This window comes from Ixodes scapularis, unplaced genomic scaffold (assembly GCF_016920785.2).
Source record: "Ixodes scapularis isolate PalLabHiFi unplaced genomic scaffold, ASM1692078v2 PGA_scaffold10__122_contigs__length_95168666, whole genome shotgun sequence".
Lineage (NCBI taxonomy): Eukaryota > Metazoa > Arthropoda > Arachnida > Ixodida > Ixodidae > Ixodes > Ixodes scapularis.
The window spans coordinates 2,234,832-2,257,864 of record NW_024609836.1 but is presented as its reverse complement, the minus strand read 5'-3'; the positions used below and the strand labels follow the sequence as shown (position 1 = coordinate 2,257,864).

Sequence of the window (23,033 nt, the reverse complement as noted above, 5' to 3'; positions counted from 1 at the left end):
AAATTGGCATTGTCTGGTATCCCCAACTCGGGCAGAGGACGCCTTCACTACCTTCTTGCCTTTTCTTCGCCTGTTCCCATCCTTCCCACTTCGTAACTTGGCATCTGGGCCCCTCCGTGCCGGAATCATGACGACTTGGCCCGCCGCTGCACAAGGTTGCCGACCCCTGGTCCATAGACATACGATAAAGAGCTTCTGGCAGGTGCCATCTTGAGAGTTTGCGCGTACGGCGCGTGCTTGCCTCAACTTCCTAAGCAACGAACACGCACGTGCTGGGTTGTGGAGATTGCACACTGGGCTTTCACTTAGAATGGCGGGGGAAACGGTCTTAGCTAAGTCTGTGCGAGAGAATTCACTGGCAAAGCTAGCGTACGAGTGGACTGGCACGCCGAGCCGAGTGTCAAGGGCTCGCACGTCCCATGCTTGGAAGGCTTTCTAGGGGGAATTCCCTCAGTGGATATCACGGTCTGTGGATATACAACGGTGTTGGTGCGTTTTGTTTCTTTGTATCCTCTCGCGCGTGCAAACGGACGCTAGCACTTTAAAGGCGCGGGCATGAAGCGGTTTTGGATCGCTCCTAATCCACCGAAGGAATTCCCACGAGACCCCGTTTCTAAAGGGCCCACTTTGGTGCTTGAAGGTGGTCGTTATCAGTTCTTGCTGTTTCCCGCTCAAGCCATGACACGCTGGGGCGGTCCTTTAGACGTCGAGATTACGGTGGTCGTCCCGGGTGTCATCTTCATTCTTTGCCGAGGTGAGCGCAGTTCAAGGTTACACGGTAGTCACCGCGCGCCCCTCAAGCCGAGGTCACAGTGCGAACACATCGTACAAAAGACAGTTTGCAGACGCTTTCTGAGGGGAGTTATTCTTTGTGTCGGCATGACGACTCGTCATGCCGCCACAAACATCGAACGAGCTCGAGGCGCAGATCATCCTCTCATCATCCGCAAACACCGTCCTCTTGTATGACGTGTGGTTAATGTGACCGAGGCTTTAGGGGGCTAAGGGGGTCACGTTCACGCGTCTTGCTCGTGAGTAGTCCCCACAGCATGGTCCTGCGTGCGTCAGAGCGGCTGTGCTGCGGCCATCATGCCCGCGGCGGCCGCTGCCGCTGCCGCCGCGGCTGCTGCGGCCGCGGCCCCGTGCTGGTGCTGGCTGTGCAGGTAGCTCTGCAGGTAGTAGCTGTGGTGGTGGTGGTAGTGGTGCTGGTGGTGGTGGCCCAGCAAGGGGGACACCGCCCAGCGGGGCTTGGAAAGAAGCTCGGCGTCGCCGTAGCCGCCGCCCGCGCCGCCGCCGGCCCCGTAGTGCATCGACGGGTACATGCCACCGCCGCTGCCGCATACGCTGTCCGAGGAGGGAAGCAGAGAGTGTACGCTTTACTGTCACGCAATCTTTTTTTGATGTAGGATCTGTCCTAAACCTGACTATGCGAGAAAAAGCCGGCATAACAAGGCCCCAGAAAAAAGCGACAAGGATGTGACGTCGTTCGCTAAATTTAACTGGCGTATGTCTTGCCAGATTTAGCGCAGGGTGCTCAGGTGCACGCCACTTTACGATCCATTAGTGGGCCTTTGGTCCATCGCACAGCACATGCGCAACGCGGCGCAGTTTAAGCTGCCCGGGGAACCCAAAGCGCTCCCCCACCAACTTATTATTCTATACAGAATTTTGTCAAAGCTGACCAAAGGGCTTAGGGAGATTTTGTACGTTTATGAGACCTCATGCCAAAAACGTTACGCTTGAGTGTCACAAAAAAGCGTTACTTAAAAGTATACATACAGGGTGTGTTTTTTAAAGATTTACAGATTTGTTTAAAAAAAAGTAATGCAAGTTACACTTATGCGGTTTGTGCAGGTGAGTTCTACGGCCAGGGGGACATTATGTGGGTGGCTAATCTTTGCGAAAAGTCGGCTAATTAAGTAAAACTCGTTAATTAACTCTTGAAATAGTTAAAATAGACATTAGAAACTCGTTTTAGTAAATTCCGATTGATGACGCTCAGTAAGTTCCAATTAGAAACTTACTGGGCGTCATCGAAAACCACTAAATAAACTCTTTTCAGAGCGATTTGAAGCTCGGGGGGAACTCGGGCGCGCACCAAAGTTACCACTAGTGCAGCAAGCACAAGGCTAGCCGTGGCAAAACGCGATTACCATCGAGTTCCGCCACAGCTCACACGCTCTTATTGACATAGCTTTCTGTCATAACCTACAACAAGTTGTTAGAGACGCAACGCACGTTACTCCACACAATCTAGCTCACTGCTCGAGTTATGTTTTGTCTCAGAGTCTGGCACTGCTAGGTGTTCATGCAAGAGTTATGGAAGGCATATCGGATCAGGGTATTGTAGTTTGTGACTTTCCTGAATTTTTTCGTGTAACGACTCAAAGAGAAGCCAAGACGTACAGTGATTACAGTAGGGCGAGTGATGTTGACATATTAGATTATCTGGAGGTGATCAACATTCGACAACGTCTCCGACATTAAAATGCAGGGCGGTGTGAGCTCAGACACATTATGGTCTTTCTTCAAAAAGGGCCGTCCACATCTGTACCAGTAGGTTCGTTCCTATGCTCTCAAAGAAAGTAAAAAAGTACAATCCTTAGATAACGCGCGAAATTCTTCGTTTAAAACGGGAGATTAGCCGGGTGAGAAGAAACCTCAAGAACATGAGCGGCATCTTGGAAGTGCTACGTAAACAGCTGCGCACTAATAAAAAAAAAAATGCTCGGTTTCGCTTTTTAACGTAAAAAATGCTTTCTTTCTTGAAGGATAACCCGCAGAAATTTTGGGGTTACTTATCAAAGAAAAGCAAGCCATCGAAGGCAGTCAAGCATAACGATCAGATTGTCGAAGACGACGAGGAAATAGCGAATTTGTTTAACCTTTTTTTTTTTTTCGTCCGTATACAATAACGGCAATTCCCAATTTGCTATTGTATAGCAATAGCAACTTCAGAGTTCCGGACGTTGTTGTGTCTAAAGAGGTTATCTTCGCAACACTTTCTCCGAAACGACGACAACTAATCCAGCGGGCCAGACGCGATGCCGAGTATCTTTCTCCGCGGATACGCTGAATGGTGCTCAGACACTTAGATGTAATTTACAATCATAGTTTTTTTACTGGTGTGGTTTCCAGCGATTGGAAGAATGCCGGAATAGTCCCAATCCACAAATCCGGGAGTACTATCGAAGTGCGAAACAACATGCCAGTTTGTTTATTATGCTCTACTGATAAGGTTATTGAGCAGTTCTTAAACAATCACGAAACGGATTTTCTTGGAAGAAAAACAACCTTTTTGGTGCGCGCAGCAGCACGGCTTTAAGCGCGGCTTATCTACAGTCCCGCAGCTTCTGCATACAACCCACGTGCTGGCAAGGATACTAGATAAATCCGGCCAAACAGACGTCATTTTCTTAGATTTCGCAAAAGCGTTTGACCACAGAACCATCCCAAGCTTTTGCAGAAGTTGAGATGCATCCTTAATAATAATAAAATAGTTGCATGACTTGACTCTTATCTGAGCAGTCGTACACAATATATAAGCATCATAGGTCGTGAGCCACAAAAGACACGCGTTGTTTCCGGTGTACCGCAGGGGTCAGTGACTAATTGGGCGTCTTTTGTTTTTGATGTTTATCAACGATCTTGAAATAACTTATCTTTCTGTTAAGTGTCGATTTTTCGCTGATGACTGCGTCGTGTTTCAGAAATTCTGTGTGGTTCTGACCAAGTCAACTTGAACGCCTGCTTATCGCAGATATCATCATGGTACAACATAAGGTGAAACGAAGCATAGCTTCCGTCACAGCGGATAAACAATGACTGCTTTGATGCCTTCTCAGACGGCCCCCAGTCACTCATCAATGACGACGCGAGACTCTAAATCGACTGGAAATATTAGGTACCATGCAGTTTACGGCGGTTGTTTCTTAGTTCTTTGTTGTTTTTGTGTCACATGCACACTGCGCGTACAGCTTTGCTCATGTGTGTGCACAAATCTACCTATGCTTACGTACCTGTTTACTTTTGTCGTACATAATTTTGTTTTTACCCGATGTTTGGTTCTGATTCTAGTAATCTTTTCATTGTTTTTGCCTTGGCCTCTTGATAGGCGGCCGGCGATTTTCACCAACAAATAAATAAAAAATATGGGTTCAGTCACACTACTCCTCCGCGTCGCACAAAAGACACGGTGTTCGGAGCAATAGACCCTTTCCAAAAGTCTATCGAGCAACATTGGCGGTCGCCATTGCTTGGACACGAGGCGCGTGCTTGGATCCGAGTCCTCGCCGAACGCTGACGTCACACTCGTTTTCAGTACGAGCTCAGACTTTGTGATCAATCAATGGCGGACAGGAGATGGCGAAGACTTTTGAAAAGGGTATATTTTCTGCGAACACGCCTCACGGTTGTTCAAAGCATCTTGGCTTCATACACACGTATGCTTCGAACATGCCTGGAGTCAGTGTTTGTATGGCCAATGAGACAAGGAGGAAACACGCTTCAGAAACTGTCTCCATACTGCCTTTTCTACGGTGAATTAAAAGTGCGACAGTTGCTTAAGGAGTCCAATGCAGAGCGCGAGTTCGTCTGCTTTCTCACAGGGGTTAAGACGACGTCAGAGCGCCCAGCTCTTATTAGCTGATTGAAAAAAATAGTAGGTAGAGCTGGAGGCATCATTGAGGTCTACGCGCCATCTTTTCAATCCATGCCAATCGGAGCTCGGCGTCGTTCTGACGTCATCGCAACTCCTGCGCAAGAAGCAGGCGACTTGCCCTTCGGCATGTCCTCAAGCCCCGTATGGTCGGATGCAGAAGACCCACGATCCTCCCTGAGCTGTCTGCAACGCCGAGTGAAAGGGTTCACACGAGTATCGGGCAGGACGAGTGGGCAAAGCACTCGCGAGCATTTGTCGAAGTAAAGATGCGAAAGACTGACCGAATTGTATTTGAATACAAATGCTATTAAAATTTCGAGAAAACATGCAAGTACTAGATACATAGCTACCGTGTTCACTGCATGTGTATCGGTCTTGGGGTACGGTGTGTGGGAAGATAACCATCACTCTCAGTAGTATTATAAACCAAAATTTGCAAACTAACGTTTTTTTTTTTTTATTTTTTATTTTTAGGTTATGTTACTATTGCAGAATTGGCGCTGATTACAATGAGAGGCTAAAGCAATTCACAAGTTACGCAAAAGATTATCTCAAACTACACTGAAAGTATGTCGCTGCGTGAAACGTTCTTGGTTTAGCGCCAGTAGCCTCCAGGCCTTTTTTCTCAAGCTCTGCCTCTAGGACTCTCCGCTCCTCTCCACCCCATTGCCCGCCAAACGTATAGGGGAAAATGACGTCACATGGCTCGATATCACGTGACCTGCACACAAATTCAGTTTTTCCGCTTAATTTAGCGTGACAAATAGCGGTTACGTTTTGTTTTGTTTTTTTTTTTGGCTGCACTAAATTTGAAAACCCTGCTTCTAAACGTTTCACATTAAAATACATCGGACCTTAAAACATTCATCAACCTGTTTTCGCATATTTGTCGCTCAATTGACCTTTCCAAACGTGCGGGTCACCTTGTAGCTGCTGCGCCAATTATCCGGGCCCGCCATTGTGGGATCAAGTACTCCAAGTGAGTATGAACACGAGGGCCGCGTGTGCATTCGGCGTGAGTACGGCTGAACGAAAGAACTGCTAAAGAGGGAAACTTGGCACCAGCCCTGACGAAATGCCGTGCATAGAACGCGTGCTCGGGAGAGAGAGAGAGAGAGAGGGGGGGGGATTACCTTCGTGTGACGGTGACACAGTATATCATCTTTCCGTATATTACTCGTTTGCATAACGCTTTTGATTGTCACATGTTCACCAAGTTACCTTCCCCAATAATGTATTCTACTCAGTCTCTGGAAAGCTACATTCAAGAAGTAATTCGTTACAGTTACACTTACTATCAGATAAAAGTAGCGAGGATAGTGTTACAGTTGCCGCAACAAAATGGTAATTTGTTAACGTTACCGTTGCATTTAAGAAGTGACGACGTAGCTCTAAATTTACCTTTCCACGAGGGTATAGACTACAAATAATAGGAAATGTACCCCACCCCGCCCCCATCCACAAGCCAATGAAATTGCAGAAATTAAAAGTAAAGTTGGCACAGGTTGGCAGGAGGCGTACATGACACTCAAAATGTCGGAACACATAATTTGGATTACGGATTAAATTTAGCAAAAAAGTAACCAAGTTACAGTAACGCCTTACTACTCAAGACTAGTTCTATTCTAAAAACATCTATCGACGAGCAAGAGATATACAGGTTGTTCTTTCGCTTTACGACCTGCTTTTAGGAAGGCCGTGATAGCTACACGAATACGGTCTGTCCAGGTGAGATATACCTCCAGGATTACATAATATAGGGAGTTAATTGTCACAAAAGGTTTGTTGAATAAATAAAACTTGTTAATTCAGTTCTTAATTGGTGGAGATAAACATCTGGTACGAATTAGAAACTTCCTGAGCGTCACCTCAAACCACTACATCAGGAGGCTTTCGAAATATTTGGAGGGCGTGGGTAATGTAGTCGTACGCTAAATTTCGCATTCGTGCAATTGGCGCGAGTAGCCTACGCCTTGGCTTCTTTCAATAGAAGCCAAGGCTTAGGCCAGTTGTAATACCTTATGCGCATAAGGTGAGACACAATATAATGAAAGTGGGGCAAAACATGGGGTTCCTGTATTATTCTCAGCTCTTCAAAAATTGGGCAGATTGTGCGTAAAAGTGGACGAGGGGAGACACGCGTCGGTGTCTGTCAGAAGAAACTTAAGACCAGGTATGTGGAGTGTAGCGAGGGCGTGGTTTACCAGATTCATTTATCATGTGGCAAAGTATACACAGGCCAATCGGGTAGTTGTATAAATGATAGGCTCCGGGAGCATGCACTGACAGTTAGATCGTCACCCTCGGGAAATCTGGCTGTGCACTGTAACAGATGTGGGTGTGTCCCGAAGTTTGACAACACCATTATCTTAGCCCGAAACCGAAACAAAATGACAAGGGAGGTATCTGAAGCGTTTTTCACAGCTGAGTCCGTTGAAGCAACGTGTGTCAGCGCTCCATCGATCGCCCTGTTTGGCTCTCAGGTGAGGTTTTTAAAATCTTTCCTAAAGTAGATAGCAGACAGACAAGCAGTGATTGGATGATGTCACATATCTGTCGTACATGTCGTGATTTCACGGTATATATATATATATATATATATATATATATATATATATATATATATATATATTTTCCGAGAATAAACTTCAGTTGCAAGTAGCGCTCTGTGTTGTTCGTTTCTTTTACTTGTCCATTGTTTTTAACGCCTTTACCCTCGAAAAATATACCCAATGTTTCTTACTTTATTCGCTAGATAGCGCCGAACCAAACAGCATTGCAGGTTGCCTCTATACAGCCCAAGAAAACACCCTGCATATTTGACGTTTTCGTAATGAAACAGACAAAGGAAACGAGGCAAACTGCGCTGTCCATTTGCTTTTAGTGGGCAGATCGACTAGGCAGTTTCGGCTGTATCAGACGATACAGTCGAGTTGATGACGAAGTATTGCCGGTTCTCGTCTGTCGCGCCGGCGGGAAAGGGGGCGGAGGGCTTTTTGTCCAGCCCCAACAGAGCTCAGCGTCTACGAGAAGCAAGGCCTGCGGACTGGGTTCCTTACGTCAACTTCCTCGATCGAGATTGGGCCACCGGTTTGACACGAGTGCCGCGTTAGCGTTCGACAGGGACTCGCGTTAAAGCGGTGCTTCACTGGTTGAACCCATGCCCCAGCCGAGCGCAGACGCAGCGTTCGATTACGTCAGTTCAGAGCGCCGTCAAAAACAAACTAATTCATGTTGTTCTCCCCACGTGTTTAGCTGTCAACTTCGCCGCTTGGGGCGCTACGGTTGAATCTCCCAAGTACTGCCCAATAGAGAGCCTAGATTTAAGAGAGGGAGCAACTGGAAACATGAAGAGCGTTGCAATTCAACGGCAGATGCCTCCTGCGCCGATCAATCGCGAAGACGCGTGCGTTTCGGTGTAACGTGGCACGAAGGGACATACCAAGGTTAAAGAAAGAGTTAACGTGTAGGACAAAAACGACACAACCCCATCTTTTGCTAACTTTTTTTAAATTGTTATGTGTCCGTTGCTAGTTGATGTGGTTGTGTTTCTTTTGTACTAAGTGTTTATCCTTTCTTTGATCTTGACCCGCAGCAAAATGCTATTTGCCCATCAACACGAAGGAAAGCAGGTAGACATACCGAGACGCTCGCAGGCGATCAATGCTTTCTTCATCTCCTCGCGGCTCGTATTGCAAACGACGCCCTTAAACCACGTGGCTTCGATCGAGCAGTTCGAAACACTGTGCAATATAGGCAGGCTACTCCTCCCCGAGAAGGTCCAGGGACCACGTCGAGTGACTCCCCGGGGCGCGTCTATCTGCCTACCTGGGAGCCGAGGGCGTCGTCCTGTGGGTGACCTCGACGCAGGGTGCCTTGCCCGGCGTGGCGGCGACGGGCGAGGGCGAGCAGGGCGCCATCTTGTTCCGGAGGATGCGGCTGATGCTGCTGACCGACGGCACGTTGGCTTTGTCGCAGACGCCCTCGGCCAGCAGACGGTCGCGGATCTCCCAGGCGAAGATGCCCGGGTCCTTGCGCTTCAGCTCCCGGATCGAAGCCACCACCTGCCCGTTAACATCGTCATCGTCATCACCACCGCCCCCCGTCATTATCATCATCATCACTGCAAAACCGAGATAGACTAACACCAACTAAACTCTTACTCACCTAGATATATGCAGTAGAACAGTATGGTTGATAGCTGGGCTAGTTGGTAATCGTTGTACATACTGGAATAAAACAGCGCAAAAGATAAAAAAAGGAAGAGACAAACCAGACAGGACAGAGCGCTGACTCGCAACTAAAACGTCTTTGCTCAACGAAAAAGATAAAGACAAAAAGAAAGAAAAAAGAGAAAAAAGGAAGAAAAAGAAGAAGAAAAACACACAGATTATACTACGCAAACGCACGCGCACCCTTTTGGAAGTCTTAGCTCCGAGTCAGAGCTCTGTCCTGTCTTGTTTGTCTCTTTCTTTTTATCTTTGCGCTGTTTTATTCCATTATGCAGCCGAACAAGTCCGGCACCTCGCGGAACTTTACTAACCCCCCTTTCGCGTCTAGGCCCGTCTTATATTGAACTCCACTACAGGGTAGATCCAAATTGGTTTCTAAATTCTGCGGGGGAGAAGAACCGCTCCGTGGAAACCGCTCTAAATCAACGAGCGGAAGATGGAGCCGCATTTTCGCTGCCTAGCCTGTTCTCGCTTTATTGCGCGAGAAGATACCGGCGGCATGCAATGTACAGGGGTAAGCAACCAGTTGCGGCAAAATCAACACGCCATAACCTCGCGTCTGCTTCGTTCAGATTTTCTTTCGTGCCTTTCTCGTTCTTCCTCTCGAGATCGCAGATATCAACATTTACGATTTGCCACTCTCCAGTCCCGCCTCTACACCTCATGAACCATTCGAGGTAGCAGCGTACGAGACGCAATGCACACACCAGGAACTGCCTGTAACCACTCGTGTGAACAACCGACCGACCGAACTAGACTGGACATGCTCGGCCCGTGACGCGCATGCGCAGCGACGCGCTGCTGTCGACTTCCGGAGAGATCTCTCGAAGTTGACGGAGCGGTTGTCGGCGCGGTCAGAAGCGCCCCAAGGGGCTTGCGCTGCCACAAATGTGCGAGCGGAAGATGACCAACTTGAGCCAGACCTGCGAGTGGTATATGCGCTCTCCAAAAGCGGCGCTCTTGGAGCGCTCCAAATCTTCGAGTGGAATTCACCGTTAGGCTAGATCGATGTTATTTTATAGGGACGTACAGTCGCCCAATTTTTTAATAATATCAAGCGAGCGTCGACCGCCGGGACGGCCAGTGCCGTGCCGCGGAGGCGTGCGGCGATACCGGAGAGATTAAGCGCGTGCGCACAAAGCCCTTTCTGGTGGGAGCGTCGTCTGCTAGGCTATTCCATTGATCGCACACAGCCCCTGGTCCGTAGCAAAGGAGGGCAGGGCGCTTGCAAAGTCCAAGTGCATCACTGATACCTCCTTTTGAATTGCGTTCACAATCCTATTGACGCTAGCATGCGTAACCGCGACTGTTGTTGTTATATCCCTTTGCGTCATGCCGCCCATCTACATTCGCAAAACACGTTCCCGCCCGTGTTTCTATACACATTTCCAAAAAAACGCCCCTAGGCCGCCGCCATGTTGCTGATGGTGATGCGGCTGGTGCGACTCTCGCGCCCTCTATCAGCTAGAAAGTTTCTGCCACCCTCTTGAACTGTGAAGACCCGCTCAGCGAGGTTCTCTACGTGCGTTTTTGCGGTTTTGCATTCGACGTTTTCTGGCACCTATTGAAAGTTTCCACTTAATTTTTTTTTTACGCGTGCTGCGTACCCTTTCTGTGCTATCTTCCATTCTGAGAAATAGGGCTGGTAAGTGTCTGGCCATTCAAGCTTCTCTGCTCGACATTCACGAGAAACGAAGGAGGTGAAGGACGTCGAACGGCCGTCGACGTGATTTCGCGAACATTGTTCTCCCCCCTTCCAGAGATAATCCTCGTAGAATCCTCAGTCATCTCCAAAAATAGGTGTCCGGGTTGGGGTGGGAAACGGGTCAGTCGCGTTCGTTGCTTTGCATTGGTGCTGTTGTAAAAAAAGGAAGCTCTCCCCACAACGTGCCCCAAAACGAAGTGGATTCCGTCCGACCGTCAAGATCTGACTGTGTTAATTTGAGATCTTTCTCAAATAAATTATGTTGAGATAACGCTGCATCGTGTGGTACGTACAAAATAATATTCGAATGTTAACACTTCCTCAATTGTATGTCCGTGTCCTGTCCATTGGTAAACACGTTATTTGTGAGCGTGAAAAATGCATGCCTTTCGGCCCTCTTCTGTTGTAAATTATTTGTCACAGCTAAGCGCTGTGGCGTTTGACATGCGACTAATCACGCGGCGCCGTCAAAACTTATCGTAAGAAAAGAAACCCCAAAAAACTAGAACTATACATTCCAGTCGTATTCGTTCTCTCGCGCGCGTACCCAAGAAAAATAGTTTATAGGATTTCATTGTTTTTTTTTTTCTTTCAAATGTGGTACAGTACATTTTTAATGACTTCAGGAAAATACATGCACCATGAAACACAAAATACAGCGGGAAAGGTCGAGAATTTAGCCGCCAGCAGTGTTCGAAACTGCGCCTATCGAAATCACACTCGGTTAGGGTTAGGAGGGACGCCGTTGACAGTCTAGCCTCCAACCCAGTGACTGGGCTCTAAAACGGCTTGCTGCCCCTGGGGTCGAGTGTTTCTTGGAAAGGTGTATAGGCACTCGAGGAGGCGTAAAAATGTGCGCGCGCCCTCTGGTGAAAGAAAAGTGTGACTAGCCGGCTACATAGGATAAATCACGACAGCAAACAACGCAGTTCATAATACAAAACACCAAGCGAAAACCCTGCCTATACTCCGTTTCACTTTCCGTTGTACCGCAGCCGACGCTACGAGCCATCTTGGCCAGTCCGTCGCTACAGTGTGTCACGTAGCCTTTCCGTTGGGTAGAACTGCAGGGGGAGCACGATGTCACGCGGCAGGGTAAAAGCACTGGATTGGTTTGATGGCTCGTAGCATTGGCTGCGGCATATAGTTTAATGCACCGTTGCATTCAGTTTGTCGCGTCACCGTATTTTTATTTTTGTTGGTGTTCACAAAACTAAACGCAAACATGAAATTTAAAAAAAAAAAAGTAAATTAAACTCGAGATGACGCGCGGTTTATGCCACGCCTGAGCAGTATGGAAAAAAAAGAGAAAATAAAAACAAGCGCTGTTCAGGCTGCTGCACTCTTAGAAAAAAGGGTATGAATAGTCCTCCCTTAGGGGAGGAACGGTCTTGTAACCTATGTTCCTGTAGAAAGGGAGAAACTTTCGTCCCTGAAGCAATAGAGCAAAGTTCCTCCGTCGCCTGCATCTCAATATGGCGGCCCCGAATCGAGCGAAACGAGCCCAATAAGGCTTGACGAGGACGCTACGTCCCTTGTACGGGACGAGAGGAGCGGCAAATAAAAGCGTAACACGAGCTTTCCGCGAACTGTGTTTATTTCCGAAGCCAGATTCCCCCCCCCAGGTACAGAAACCTGCGTTTCGAAAGCAGAATACTCAGTCTTCTCATCGACAGCACTGCGATGTTAAGCGGAGACAACCGATACCCAGTTACTTCGCACACTTTGCGTCTTACCTTCGGTGTTCCTCGAGTCACAATTCCTTCGTCAACCGCACATCACGGAGAAGGGCGAACTCAATCCGCGAAACCAAAAGCCGCTCTCAAAGAGCAAACTCGAAGCCGCTGTTAATCGCGTAGCGTGAAAGAAGGTTACATCGCTAGCCACCAGATGGCGGGGTCAAGCGGAGTAATTGCAAGTCGCTAGGCTAGGTGGCGCTAGGTACCGCCCAATTCATGTTCAACAAAAATTATTTTGATATCCTCAGGCCTCTACTGCACTTGGGGATCCTCTACGATACACACAATACGCTTATTACAAGCATCAGGTGAACATACATTGAGCACATACACGGCACACACAAATATCAATACAAGGGAACACCGCACTAACGCGAACACTACACCCCTGAAAAAGAATTGGCTTGCTTTTTATGTTTATACAGCCTTGATGGAGATGCGCCTCAACGGGTAATCTGTCTCTTAGCTGTAGATGAGAAATTTAGCCAGTGCGGTACAACCGCTAACTTGGGATTTTTGACGTGCATCACGCAGTAGTGATCACTCGAACGCGTGCCGGTACGAAACTCATCCAGATCGAAACGGGCGGAGGCGGCGGGGATCGAACCCAGGAGGTTCCCAGCGCAAGCTTTCGCTCCACGCTCCGAGCTGAGACGCGTTAGCCCACTGGGCCACTTCCTCCCTTTACACCCCTGCTCTGCGTTTCCGTCTTTTATACTGGTCGTTTTGAACGGACGGAATTTCTCGGTGACTGAATAAGCAATAAAAAAATATTCCCAGCATGTTGATTTTTTCCCATCAATGTCATACCGCTGAGAGTATTTTGAATGGCTCAGGGAATGAATCTCTTATTAAAAAGCAAACGCTCGATCATGCCGTAATTATTTGAAAGTCAATAAATCAAGTCGCTCCAATGCGGTTTGAAGCCAGGAGTTTGTTTCCCCGCATGGCACGTCGTAGCCTCTATTTCTATTGTTGTGTTTGCTTTTCTATTTGTGCTGTTCGCTCAAAGTTTTAATTGCCGTCTTGAATTAATCCCTGTAGAGCGGATATTCACTCAGTTGGAATTGATGCTTCACGGGCTGAGAAATCGCTTTTCGATCAACTTGAATGCAGTCAAAGCCGCGACTTGCGGCAGGTGTTAAAGGGACACTGACACCCCCCCCCCCCCCCCCCAATTTTTTTTTATTTTTTGCCAGGCGCTACATTATGGTGTCGGAGGACTACCCAATTAATATTGTGCAACGGAGTAGCGTATTTTTTTTAATAAAGCCAAAAGACGCAACTGCTCGAAACCGAAACCGAAACCCGACGGAGGTCGGAGAAGTGGAGAGAAGAGAGTGGAGTGGCGGAAGTCACGTAACTACAACCGACCGTGCGTTTTTTTTTTTCTCCTCTCCGTAGCAGACGACACGACATGCGGCGTGCGATGCGGCGTGCGGGAACCAGAGCCGTATATGGGGAGTGTTTGGCCAGTCTATGATCTCGCCGCCGTAGCGCTCTCCCCCCGAGGGAGCCAATCAGCAGGGGCGTAGAGCGAGAGGCATGACAGCATGCGCTTGAACTCCCGGCTGCTCCCACCTGAGTGGGGAGGGCCGCCATCTTCGATCATTCTCCCGGCGGAATGCGTGGGATCGGCATCTAAATCTCGATTATTTCCTTTTATATCGCTGGCTCTGGCAAGAAAACGACAATCTGTTATTCCTTGGTGGGTTAAAAAGCTAATAAATGAAGATTTTTCGGCGTATGGCCACAAACTTTTATTCAGGAGAAAAAGAAGTCGGCCTGTAGCAAACGACGCGTAGCCTCAGCAGTGCTCTTCTCCGACCAGTCTCCGACAGAGGTCGGCATTTTAGGTCGCCCTCACTCACCCTCACCCTCACAGCCACACTTACCTAAGCCCCTCACTCGCCCTCACCCTCACAGCTACACTCACCTTCAGCCCCTCACTCACCCTCACCCTCACAGTCACACTCACCTTCAGCCCTTCACTCACCCTCACTGAACCTCACGGCCCTCACGCACTCACCGCCCTCACGGCCCTCACGCCCCTCACGGCCCTCACCGCCCTCACGGCCCTCACGCCCCTCACTCACTCATGGCCCTCATGCCACTCACCGCCCTCACAGCCCTCACCGCCCTCACGGCCCTCACCGCCCTCACGGCCCTCACGGCCCTCACGCACTCATAGCCCTCACGCCACTCACCGCCCTCACCGCCCTCACGGCCCTCACCGCCCTCACGGCCCTCACGCCACTCACCGCCCTCACGCCACTCACCGCCGTCACGCCACTCACCGCCCTCACGCGCCTCACCGCCCTTGCGGCCCTCACACCCCTCACGCCCCTCACGCACTGATGGCCCTCACGCCACTCAGGCCAGCTTCAGATGGGGCAATTTCGCCCAGAAACTTTACGTCGCAACACCAGCAACACGGGCCGCCCGCGATCACACGCAGCAACGAATTGCTGCAATTTGCCATCGTCATCATAAAATTTTATTTTTCTTGCAGTATTTAGACACAATTACGCGTTATAAACGTGTTTTTATGCATTTAAATCTCGTTAAGAATACTAATGCACCTTTCTGAAACAGTTTATTTAAAAAAAAAACGATCGATTTCAAACCAGAACCAAGTCTTTAGGTGTCATCATCACCGGCACGAGGTATCACGTGAAAATTTTGCGTCCCTGATTGGATGCAACCGCTTCAAACGCATTCGAATTGCTCCGAGTTGCATGGCCCTCACGGCCCTCACCACCCTCACGGCCCTCACGGCCCTCACCGCCCTCACGGCCCTCACCGCCCTCACGGCCCTCACCACCCTCACGGCCCTCACGGCCCTCACTCACCCTCACACTCATGAATTTTCCTGGTTCAGAAACTCACTCACCCTCACCTCACCTGTGAGGATGAGGGTGAGTGAGGGTGAGTGAGGGCCCTCATGAGTGAGGTTTGCCGAGGTATGGTCTCCGACAGCGTTGTTAAAAAATGGCGGTCGTCTCCTGTCTGCTCCCTTCTTTCTGTCTCACTCCTTCGACGCTCTCCTCCCTTTCATTCACTTTTCTCCTCTCCGGCGCCTTCGTCGCCACACCCACTGGCCAAACTCTCCCAATATACGGCTCTGGCGGGAACTGCTCGCCGTGCGATTCTTTTGCAGTTATGTTTGTTCCGCTCGTTGTTCTGTACTCCAAGATGAGTTGTTTTGTACATTGAGGAGTTAGAGATGAGTAGTGAGTGCCCGTGGTGAATTTTGATCGGCTCCGAAAAGAATACACCCAAGATGTTGCGTGAAGAGCTGGCTCACATGTCCTGCATCCGAAAAAAAAGTGGCATTGTGCGACAGAGTTTCCGAAAGATCAACGGGATCGTGACCAATGGCTGGCTGCAATTCCTGTAGAACATATACGGGCACCTCGGAAAGCGGACGCTTTCCGAGGTGGAAAGTGATTACATTGAGTTCGCAGGTGTCAAAACGGAAATCCCATACCATTTAATTCAGCGAAGTATCGTCCACAACATTTGTTGTGGACGATACTTCGTCGAGCGAAGCCGAGCCGTCGCCGAGCGACGGCTCGGCGACGTCTTCGTGCAAATCGGCTTGGTGGCTGGGCATGTCGTACGGGATGAATACCAATTCTTTTGATCAGTCTCAAATTTCTCTTTTAACGGTAGACAGAATTCGCCGGTACCGCGAACGACAGTTCTGAAATAGAGGTCCCACGCCCGTCGTCCGCTGCCATCGCCGTCCCCGCGAGTCCCACGATACGCGAAACGACGAACGCACAGAATGCTTCCGGTTGTCTGTGGAACATTTTTTTCAATCAACGTATTTACAGCTTTTTAGAAGCCACAAAAAATGGGTTTCATATTTTTTTTTTCTATTTTTAATATTGAGTGTGTGCCTTCAGTGAACCACGACTTTGATTAAATTTGGTGGTCGCATCGATACCTTAGAAAACGGCCCGTGACCGCGAAAAAGAGAGTGAGCGAGACTCGAACCGGCCAGTTCTTGATCGGCGGTTTTCGGGCGGAAAGAAACCGAATTTCGAGCCGCAAATTCTGTTCTGCGTAGTTGAGCTCTCATATGTCACGTACAACTAAAAACCTCGGCGAGCATAAATACCCTGTCAGTGTCCCTCTAAGTGTACGGAGCTACGCCGTGGCGAGCCCGAAAACTTCTAGCGCTCATCCCAGCGCGCCACTTGGAGGGCAGTTTCTCCAGGAACCGTAGTATATTTAAACAGCAAAATAAAGGGTAGCTTCTTTTTTTTCTATTTTACCTACTATTATTTTTTAATGCTAAAATTCCACACTGTAAATATACGTACTTTCCGTCCTGATTTCGTACTGTTGTCCTTGCCCCAGAGCGCAATCGCTCTCGGGGACGAGACAACCGACAGCCACATTGGCCACTGTACGATAGGAGCTTATACTGCTCAGACCAGCGTTCCAACATGACTATCCACACGTTGATCGATTGCACGTAAAAGCGAAATGTCAACCTGCGACACCCCGCACCCTCCGATCACGGCCCGACCAGCGGCATCAATGCCCGACAGCTTACGTCATCTCATCTTGTTCTACACCAGTGATACGCGAACACACGGTCACGTCGGCGATAATTCCAGTCTTCCGTTCACAACCCACAACACTGCCATCACGATGTTGCAGCTATGTTGCTGACACGCACAAATACACAACCACGTTGAATGCCGGCTGCACTCGGCATCGGAAAACAGAACCGAACTCAGCACGGAAGGCACCCAGGCAGCCGGCAGCAAAACGTGCTTGTCTTGGGCGCAGTTCCTGCGGTTTCCATAACGTCGAAAACGTCGACACAGTTCCGCGCGGTTTCGCTACTGTAGTTCCGTGCCGCGTGAGTCCCGCAATCCGGAGACGGACATCCGGACATCCTACCCAGTGTACGTGGCGCTGCTGGCACTGCTCCGGAACTTCGCTGTTTCTAGCTGGTTCGTTTGCTCGTTTGATAAAATTAGTGATAAAAACGTCAATGACACCGAAATGTTCTGCACATTCAGACTAGAAGACGGAATTACAGGCGACCTTCGCTGCCGCTGAAGCTCAATCAACTCAACAACGTGCGCGACCTGCTCGAAAAACGAAACCGAAAGAAAATGACTCAGGAGAGCGAAAGCTTTCTCTCGTCTGCCTGGAGAAGGAGAAAAACGAGAAAAACGTTTCGTTCCTCCCCTTTTCTCGTGTCCGCTTGGGGGCGCGTCTGTAGAAGAGAGGAAGACGCGCCGTTGCTACTTTTTTCCTCCATTTTTTCTTAGAGTGTGTGTGCGGTCAACGGAATAAAGTAGCAGACGACACTCGCAACGGAAAGAGCTTCGTCCGCACGCGCCTAATCTCTCCCGTGTCGCCGCATTTCTCCGCGGCGCGGCGCTGGCCGTCCCGGTGGTAGACGCTGGACTGATATTATCAAAAAATTGGGCCACTGGAGGTACACGTTTCAAACGCCAAAACCTTCGTTTCTTCCTTCGACGGCAACATCTTGCAAGAACTTCTTCGCGCATCCCATGAGTACTGCGCAAAGCTTACTTTTTTTTTTCTTCGCTTGAAACCAGTATTGAATAATGAAAGCACATGAACCAGAATTTCGACGTCATCCCAGTGAGATTGACTGAAGACACAGAGTGTACCGAGTGTTGCGTCAAAGTTCGGCTGGGTCTCGTGCCGAATCAACGCACTCAAGGATAGGCATCCGTCTGGTGTCCAATGGCTGAATGAGCGCCATCCGACCGTGATGACGCTTGGTGGAGGAAGGGGAGGATGCCCTCAGGGCCTTGATTACCCCGAGTGGTATTGGACAGACACCCTTGACAAATGGCGGTTCCACCCGGTTCTACCGGACAAACGAGTGGGGCAAGCACGTAGCCAGTTGCGGGGGGAGCGCCTATGACAAAATGCTGTATGAGGGGGAGGCTGGAGAGGAAGTCCAGGCAAAATGGAAGAATTCGGAAGGGGGGGGGGGGAGGCGGGCCCCATGCCCCCCCCCCCTCCCCCCCCCCCCCCCCCTAGCTACGTGCCTGGTGTTTGATCGCGAGGCACAAATCGACATCTATATGCGCGATTTCATGTCTATTCAGGCGCAGTTTGAGGGTCAGATTTTTAATTTTTACAAAAACAAACATGCAAGTGTTGGAGCCTTCTTAAAGTAAAAGAAAGCGCAAACACAAAACCTTGGAGAATTTTTTTTTCGAGTTATTGATTATTGAAGCGTTCCTCGGCGAAAACCAGTGTTGTAACTAACGCGTTACAAGCAACGACGTTACTGGTAACGTGCTAGTTTTTTTCACTAACATACTAACGTACTCGTTATAATCACAAATGACTAATGAGTAAAGTAACGTCGTTATTATTTTATGGTATCTCCCGTCAAATTACGTTACCCGTTACTCGTTACTTCTGATTTAAAATGGCCGCATGATTTTATGAAAATAAAATAATTTTTGTTTGGTACACTACGTAAATGTGGCCAAGAAACCCCAACAAAGCTGTGTATAAGCGGCGTCATTACAAACTCCTTCGGAAGAAACTTTTAACGTTCCCACGACCGGGCCCAAAAGGCGCGAGATTATCGCTGCGCGGAACCCCCAAGCGTCTTTGGTGCAGTATCTCCGTCGCCGTACCCTGAGCAGCCGTTTTGCTGGAAAGAGACATCCGTCCAGAAGGCAACAGTCTGCCGCCGCTCGAAGGATTTCACCTCGCGGTCCCTAGCCACTCCAGCTGGTCTTATCCGTCTCTTCAAAACAAATACATTATCTTTCTGTCAACAACGGAAAGGATAAACTCTAAGTTGGAAAGCATTGACGTTCCCACGCTTTGAACCAAAAGTGTGGCAGCGGTGGCCGGGTGCTAACGTGTCGTTAATAGGCCTATTGCTAAATTACCCAAGCATCAAGGAGAATGCAGGGATTCATGTTCCACGCATCACACGCGAATGCCTTCCCCGTATAAAAGATTCGAAGTCAATAACCAAAACCTAGCGTTGACGAACGCGCGTGCAAGATGCAATTTGTTTTTTGCATTTGCTTTAGAAAACTTACTAGTGCTGAGGCCAGCCCGTGTGGCGCGTGGAACACCAATCCCTCCATTCTCCTTGATGCTTGGGTAATTTAGCAATAGGCCTATTGGGAATGCGGCGTTAGTTTGTAAAGAAATATAATAACGTTTTTTTTTTGTTTTTTTTTTTACCGAATAAATTTTGGCTGTATGAAGAAGTCTATTTGGCGTCCATCACGTGGCGCGCATCCGGTCGTTCTTTTCAGAGCGGTTTCTTCTTCCCAGGCAGATGCTATGGGCAAGGTTCAATTCTATGAATCGCGCTCGCGAAGCGTCACGTGTTTGAGGATATAGATTACACATGCTGCCGAAGCCAGACAAACAAGCTGACCCAGCTAAAAAGTGGCAAAGTTATCGCAGCATTGAATGCGACCGTCACCAGAAAGACGTCACCATCTTTTAGAATCTCTGCCTGCTTATGCTGTCTGTTTGAGTTTACAACGTAAAAATGTGATCTGTACCCACTCCTCTGCTGTAATGCTCCGGCGCTGGAGAGTACAAAGGAATAAAGAGATAATCACTCTGAACAAGTGTTTGTTCCCGAAAAGGCCGTTTACAATAAACAGCTGTTATATACTAACAGTGAAACACAACGACACAAACTAACGCAAAAAAAAACAAAAAACGTCCGTTAGTCATGGCACGACACCGGTAGTTCGTTACATTCGCAAATTGGTAACGGAACTCTGTAACACGTTAGCTTTTTTCCAAGCCAACGAGTAACGCTATTTCGTTACTTATTTTCGGTAACGGGCACAACACTGGCGAAAATGGACCCCACTTGTCGAGGATCGCATGTATGACCGCTCGCTTTTTTGTCGCTTCCAAAAATAAAATACTAGAATAATTTTATGACACACTCGAAATAGTTTTCATTGCGCTTAAAGAATATCATTTTTTAAATATTTTTGCATAACTGAAAAATTATGTCGAACGGTGTTTTCGATTACTTTTGTTTAACAAGTTATTATGTGTGACCTATTTATAGTATTTTAACGACCTTGGCATCACTCGAAAGCTAAAATTTAGCTCCTTTCAATACAAATGCAATATTGCATGTTCGAAATATTATCCTTTAGACACATTTGAATGAACGAAAGTTTAAAAACGTTTGCGAGCTCTAAACAATTTCTAAAACGCCACTTTTTTACTTGTTTTATTTTTATTAGCAAGGTATAACGGTGGAATATTTTAGAATGTAAATATAACACACAGTGTTTTGTTTATATGAAAGCTTAAGTTTTCTCATGTACCTTGTTAAAAGGCAAGTTTTGTTGCGGAGTAAAATAACGGACTATCATCAATTTCACTTTTTGTTGAGCTGTTAGGTGAATTATTAACATGAGGTAATTAACTATGCCACGTCCCAATAATGGCCATAATAACACCTCAGCGAGGACGCAGTTACAATGAAAGCCACAGATAAGGTTCAAACCTTCATCGTGGTTTATGCAAACAAAATACTATATTTTCTCTTTGTATCCTTTGATGCACAACAATTATACCTTGCTACTAAAAAACCAAAATAAATAAAAAATGGGTTTTTTAATATTGATTTAGAATTTGTTGGATTGTTTTAAACATTAGTTCATACAAATGTGTGTAATATATTTTATTTTAAACATATTATATTGCAATTTATTCAATAAAAAAACTAACTTTTAGCTTTCCGATAATATCAAGGTTATTAAAATATCTTAAGTAAGTAACAGTTCAAAACTTGGCAAACTTTGAAAAAATCCTCAATGGGACGCAAGGCGTTGTCCGCCACCTGTCGGGAATCGCATGTTTGACCATTCGCTATTTTGTTACCTCGCCAAATACTACACTATGGCTTTTCTGTGACTTCCACAAAATGGACTTATTACGTTTTCCGAACTGAAGAAAAACATTTTTAAAGTAATTAAAAAAAATGTCGAAATGTGTAACAGGTTTACGTTGAGCTAGTTGGTACATAATACAGCAGCTTGAACACTGGACAAACACAGGGAGGATATGTGTTCGTTCCCTCTCTTTTTGTGAGCGCAACGTTCAAGCTGACCTCTCTGTATAATGTCGAACTGTGATCCTGTGATAATTTTTGGTTAAGTTTGGAAAGTGTTTAAGTGCGGTCTACTTAAGATATTTGATTGACCTTGACATCACCGGAAAGCTCAATGTGTCTAGCGTAACGTCCGACGTAACCCAAGTTACGTCCAAATCTCCGCCTTCCCTAGGTTCACGGGAGAGAGAGAGAGGAGGGCGGGGGGGGGGAGGGTTAGATCCACACGTTTCAGTGCTCCGTCCGGACGTAACGCTAGCCACAGCGTTTTTTTTTTATATTTTTCATTGTATACAAATTCAGTATGATATATATAAATTTATATATTCACCATACATTTTAATGAACGAATATTTTCAAAATCAACTGAATTCAGGACCGATGTTATAAAAAAAGAACTCTTTCTTTTAATAGTATTCACGTATGACACGTATTATAAGATATAAACAGACAATATAATATTTTGGTTGTATGACCGCAATTGAAGTTTGAATCTTGTCCTCGCATAGGCGCTATTCTAGACAACATTGCAGCGTGGTACTTTAATTTAATTGATACTTTAATACTTTAATTGACATGTCTAAGCTTAAAAATAGGCGAAATAGCGAGTAATGCGGAGTGCAAAGTATTTTACTCCCCAACAAAGCTTGCCGTTTTACAGGGCACATCTGACATGATTGAGGCTTTAAATACGGTGAAATAATCAATATACATATATATATATATATATATATATATATATATATATATATATATATATATATATATATATATATATATATATATATATATTGATTATTCCTGACGAAGGCCGGACTCTGGCCGAAACGTCGAAGATTAAATCGTCCGTTGTTGCTGTTTTCACTAAGGCTTTTTTTCTTCTCAGTTTTATACCCACGCCTTCGGGCTCCCGCCACCATGCCCGTTATATAGACGCTTTCAGCGCGCGCCGGATTGAGCCGCCATTGCCGACCTTCTCTTGTCTTACCGAGATGCCGAGCCTCTGAAGCGGGCGTTCACGAGCCTCCACAAGGGCCTATGCTGGGGAGAAGGACACAGTAACATTTAAAATGGTAACAACCGGTCCTACTGTGGTAATGAGGAAGTGGGGCGAACGGAATAATAGGGAACAAAAACTGAAGGTCAGTTATGGCGGCGCCCATGCACAGCTGCCTGAAAGCGTCTATAAATATATTGTGAGGGCGCTTATGCCTAGCACTGCCCACGGACATCGTCGTCGTCACTTTTGGGTGTGGGTGGGCCGATCGGCATCGTCAGCTGATTAGTGGCACCTTTTTTTAAACGTTCTATAGCTATCGGTCGGTCATCTGACCGACCTGTCTCTGTCTCACAACCTGGTGGAGGTGAGCCTTTAGACCCCGTACCAAAAGAACCTCCCCTTCGATCTTCCGCTTAAAACCCTGGAGCTCCGAAACCGCACGCTGGCTACCATCACGGCGATGGCTGCTCAAACCCCCTCGATGTCTCAACCATCCGCGACGACGTCCACAGCCACCACGATGACTGAACAGCAATCGCAACCAACCCCTACCACTCCTGGTTGGAC

General features: G+C 47.5%; 1 protein-coding gene across 1 annotated transcript in view; it reads right to left on the bottom strand.

Moving 5' to 3' along the window:
- Positions 1-1,148: 1,148 nt before the first annotated feature.
- LOC120836166 (paired box protein Pax-1-like) overlaps positions 1,149-23,033 on the bottom strand; it is a gene marked incomplete at its 3' end in the record, with an annotated part of 35,978 nt that continues 14,093 nt past the window's right edge. Inside the window, exons 3-4 of the mRNA XM_040211706.2 lie at positions 8,489-8,724; positions 1,149-1,344 (exon numbers count right to left, since the gene is read on the bottom strand). Of these exons, the coding sequence (XP_040067640.2) occupies positions 1,149-1,344; positions 8,489-8,724 (432 nt within the window). The remainder of the gene's footprint in view (positions 1,345-8,488; positions 8,725-23,033) is intronic.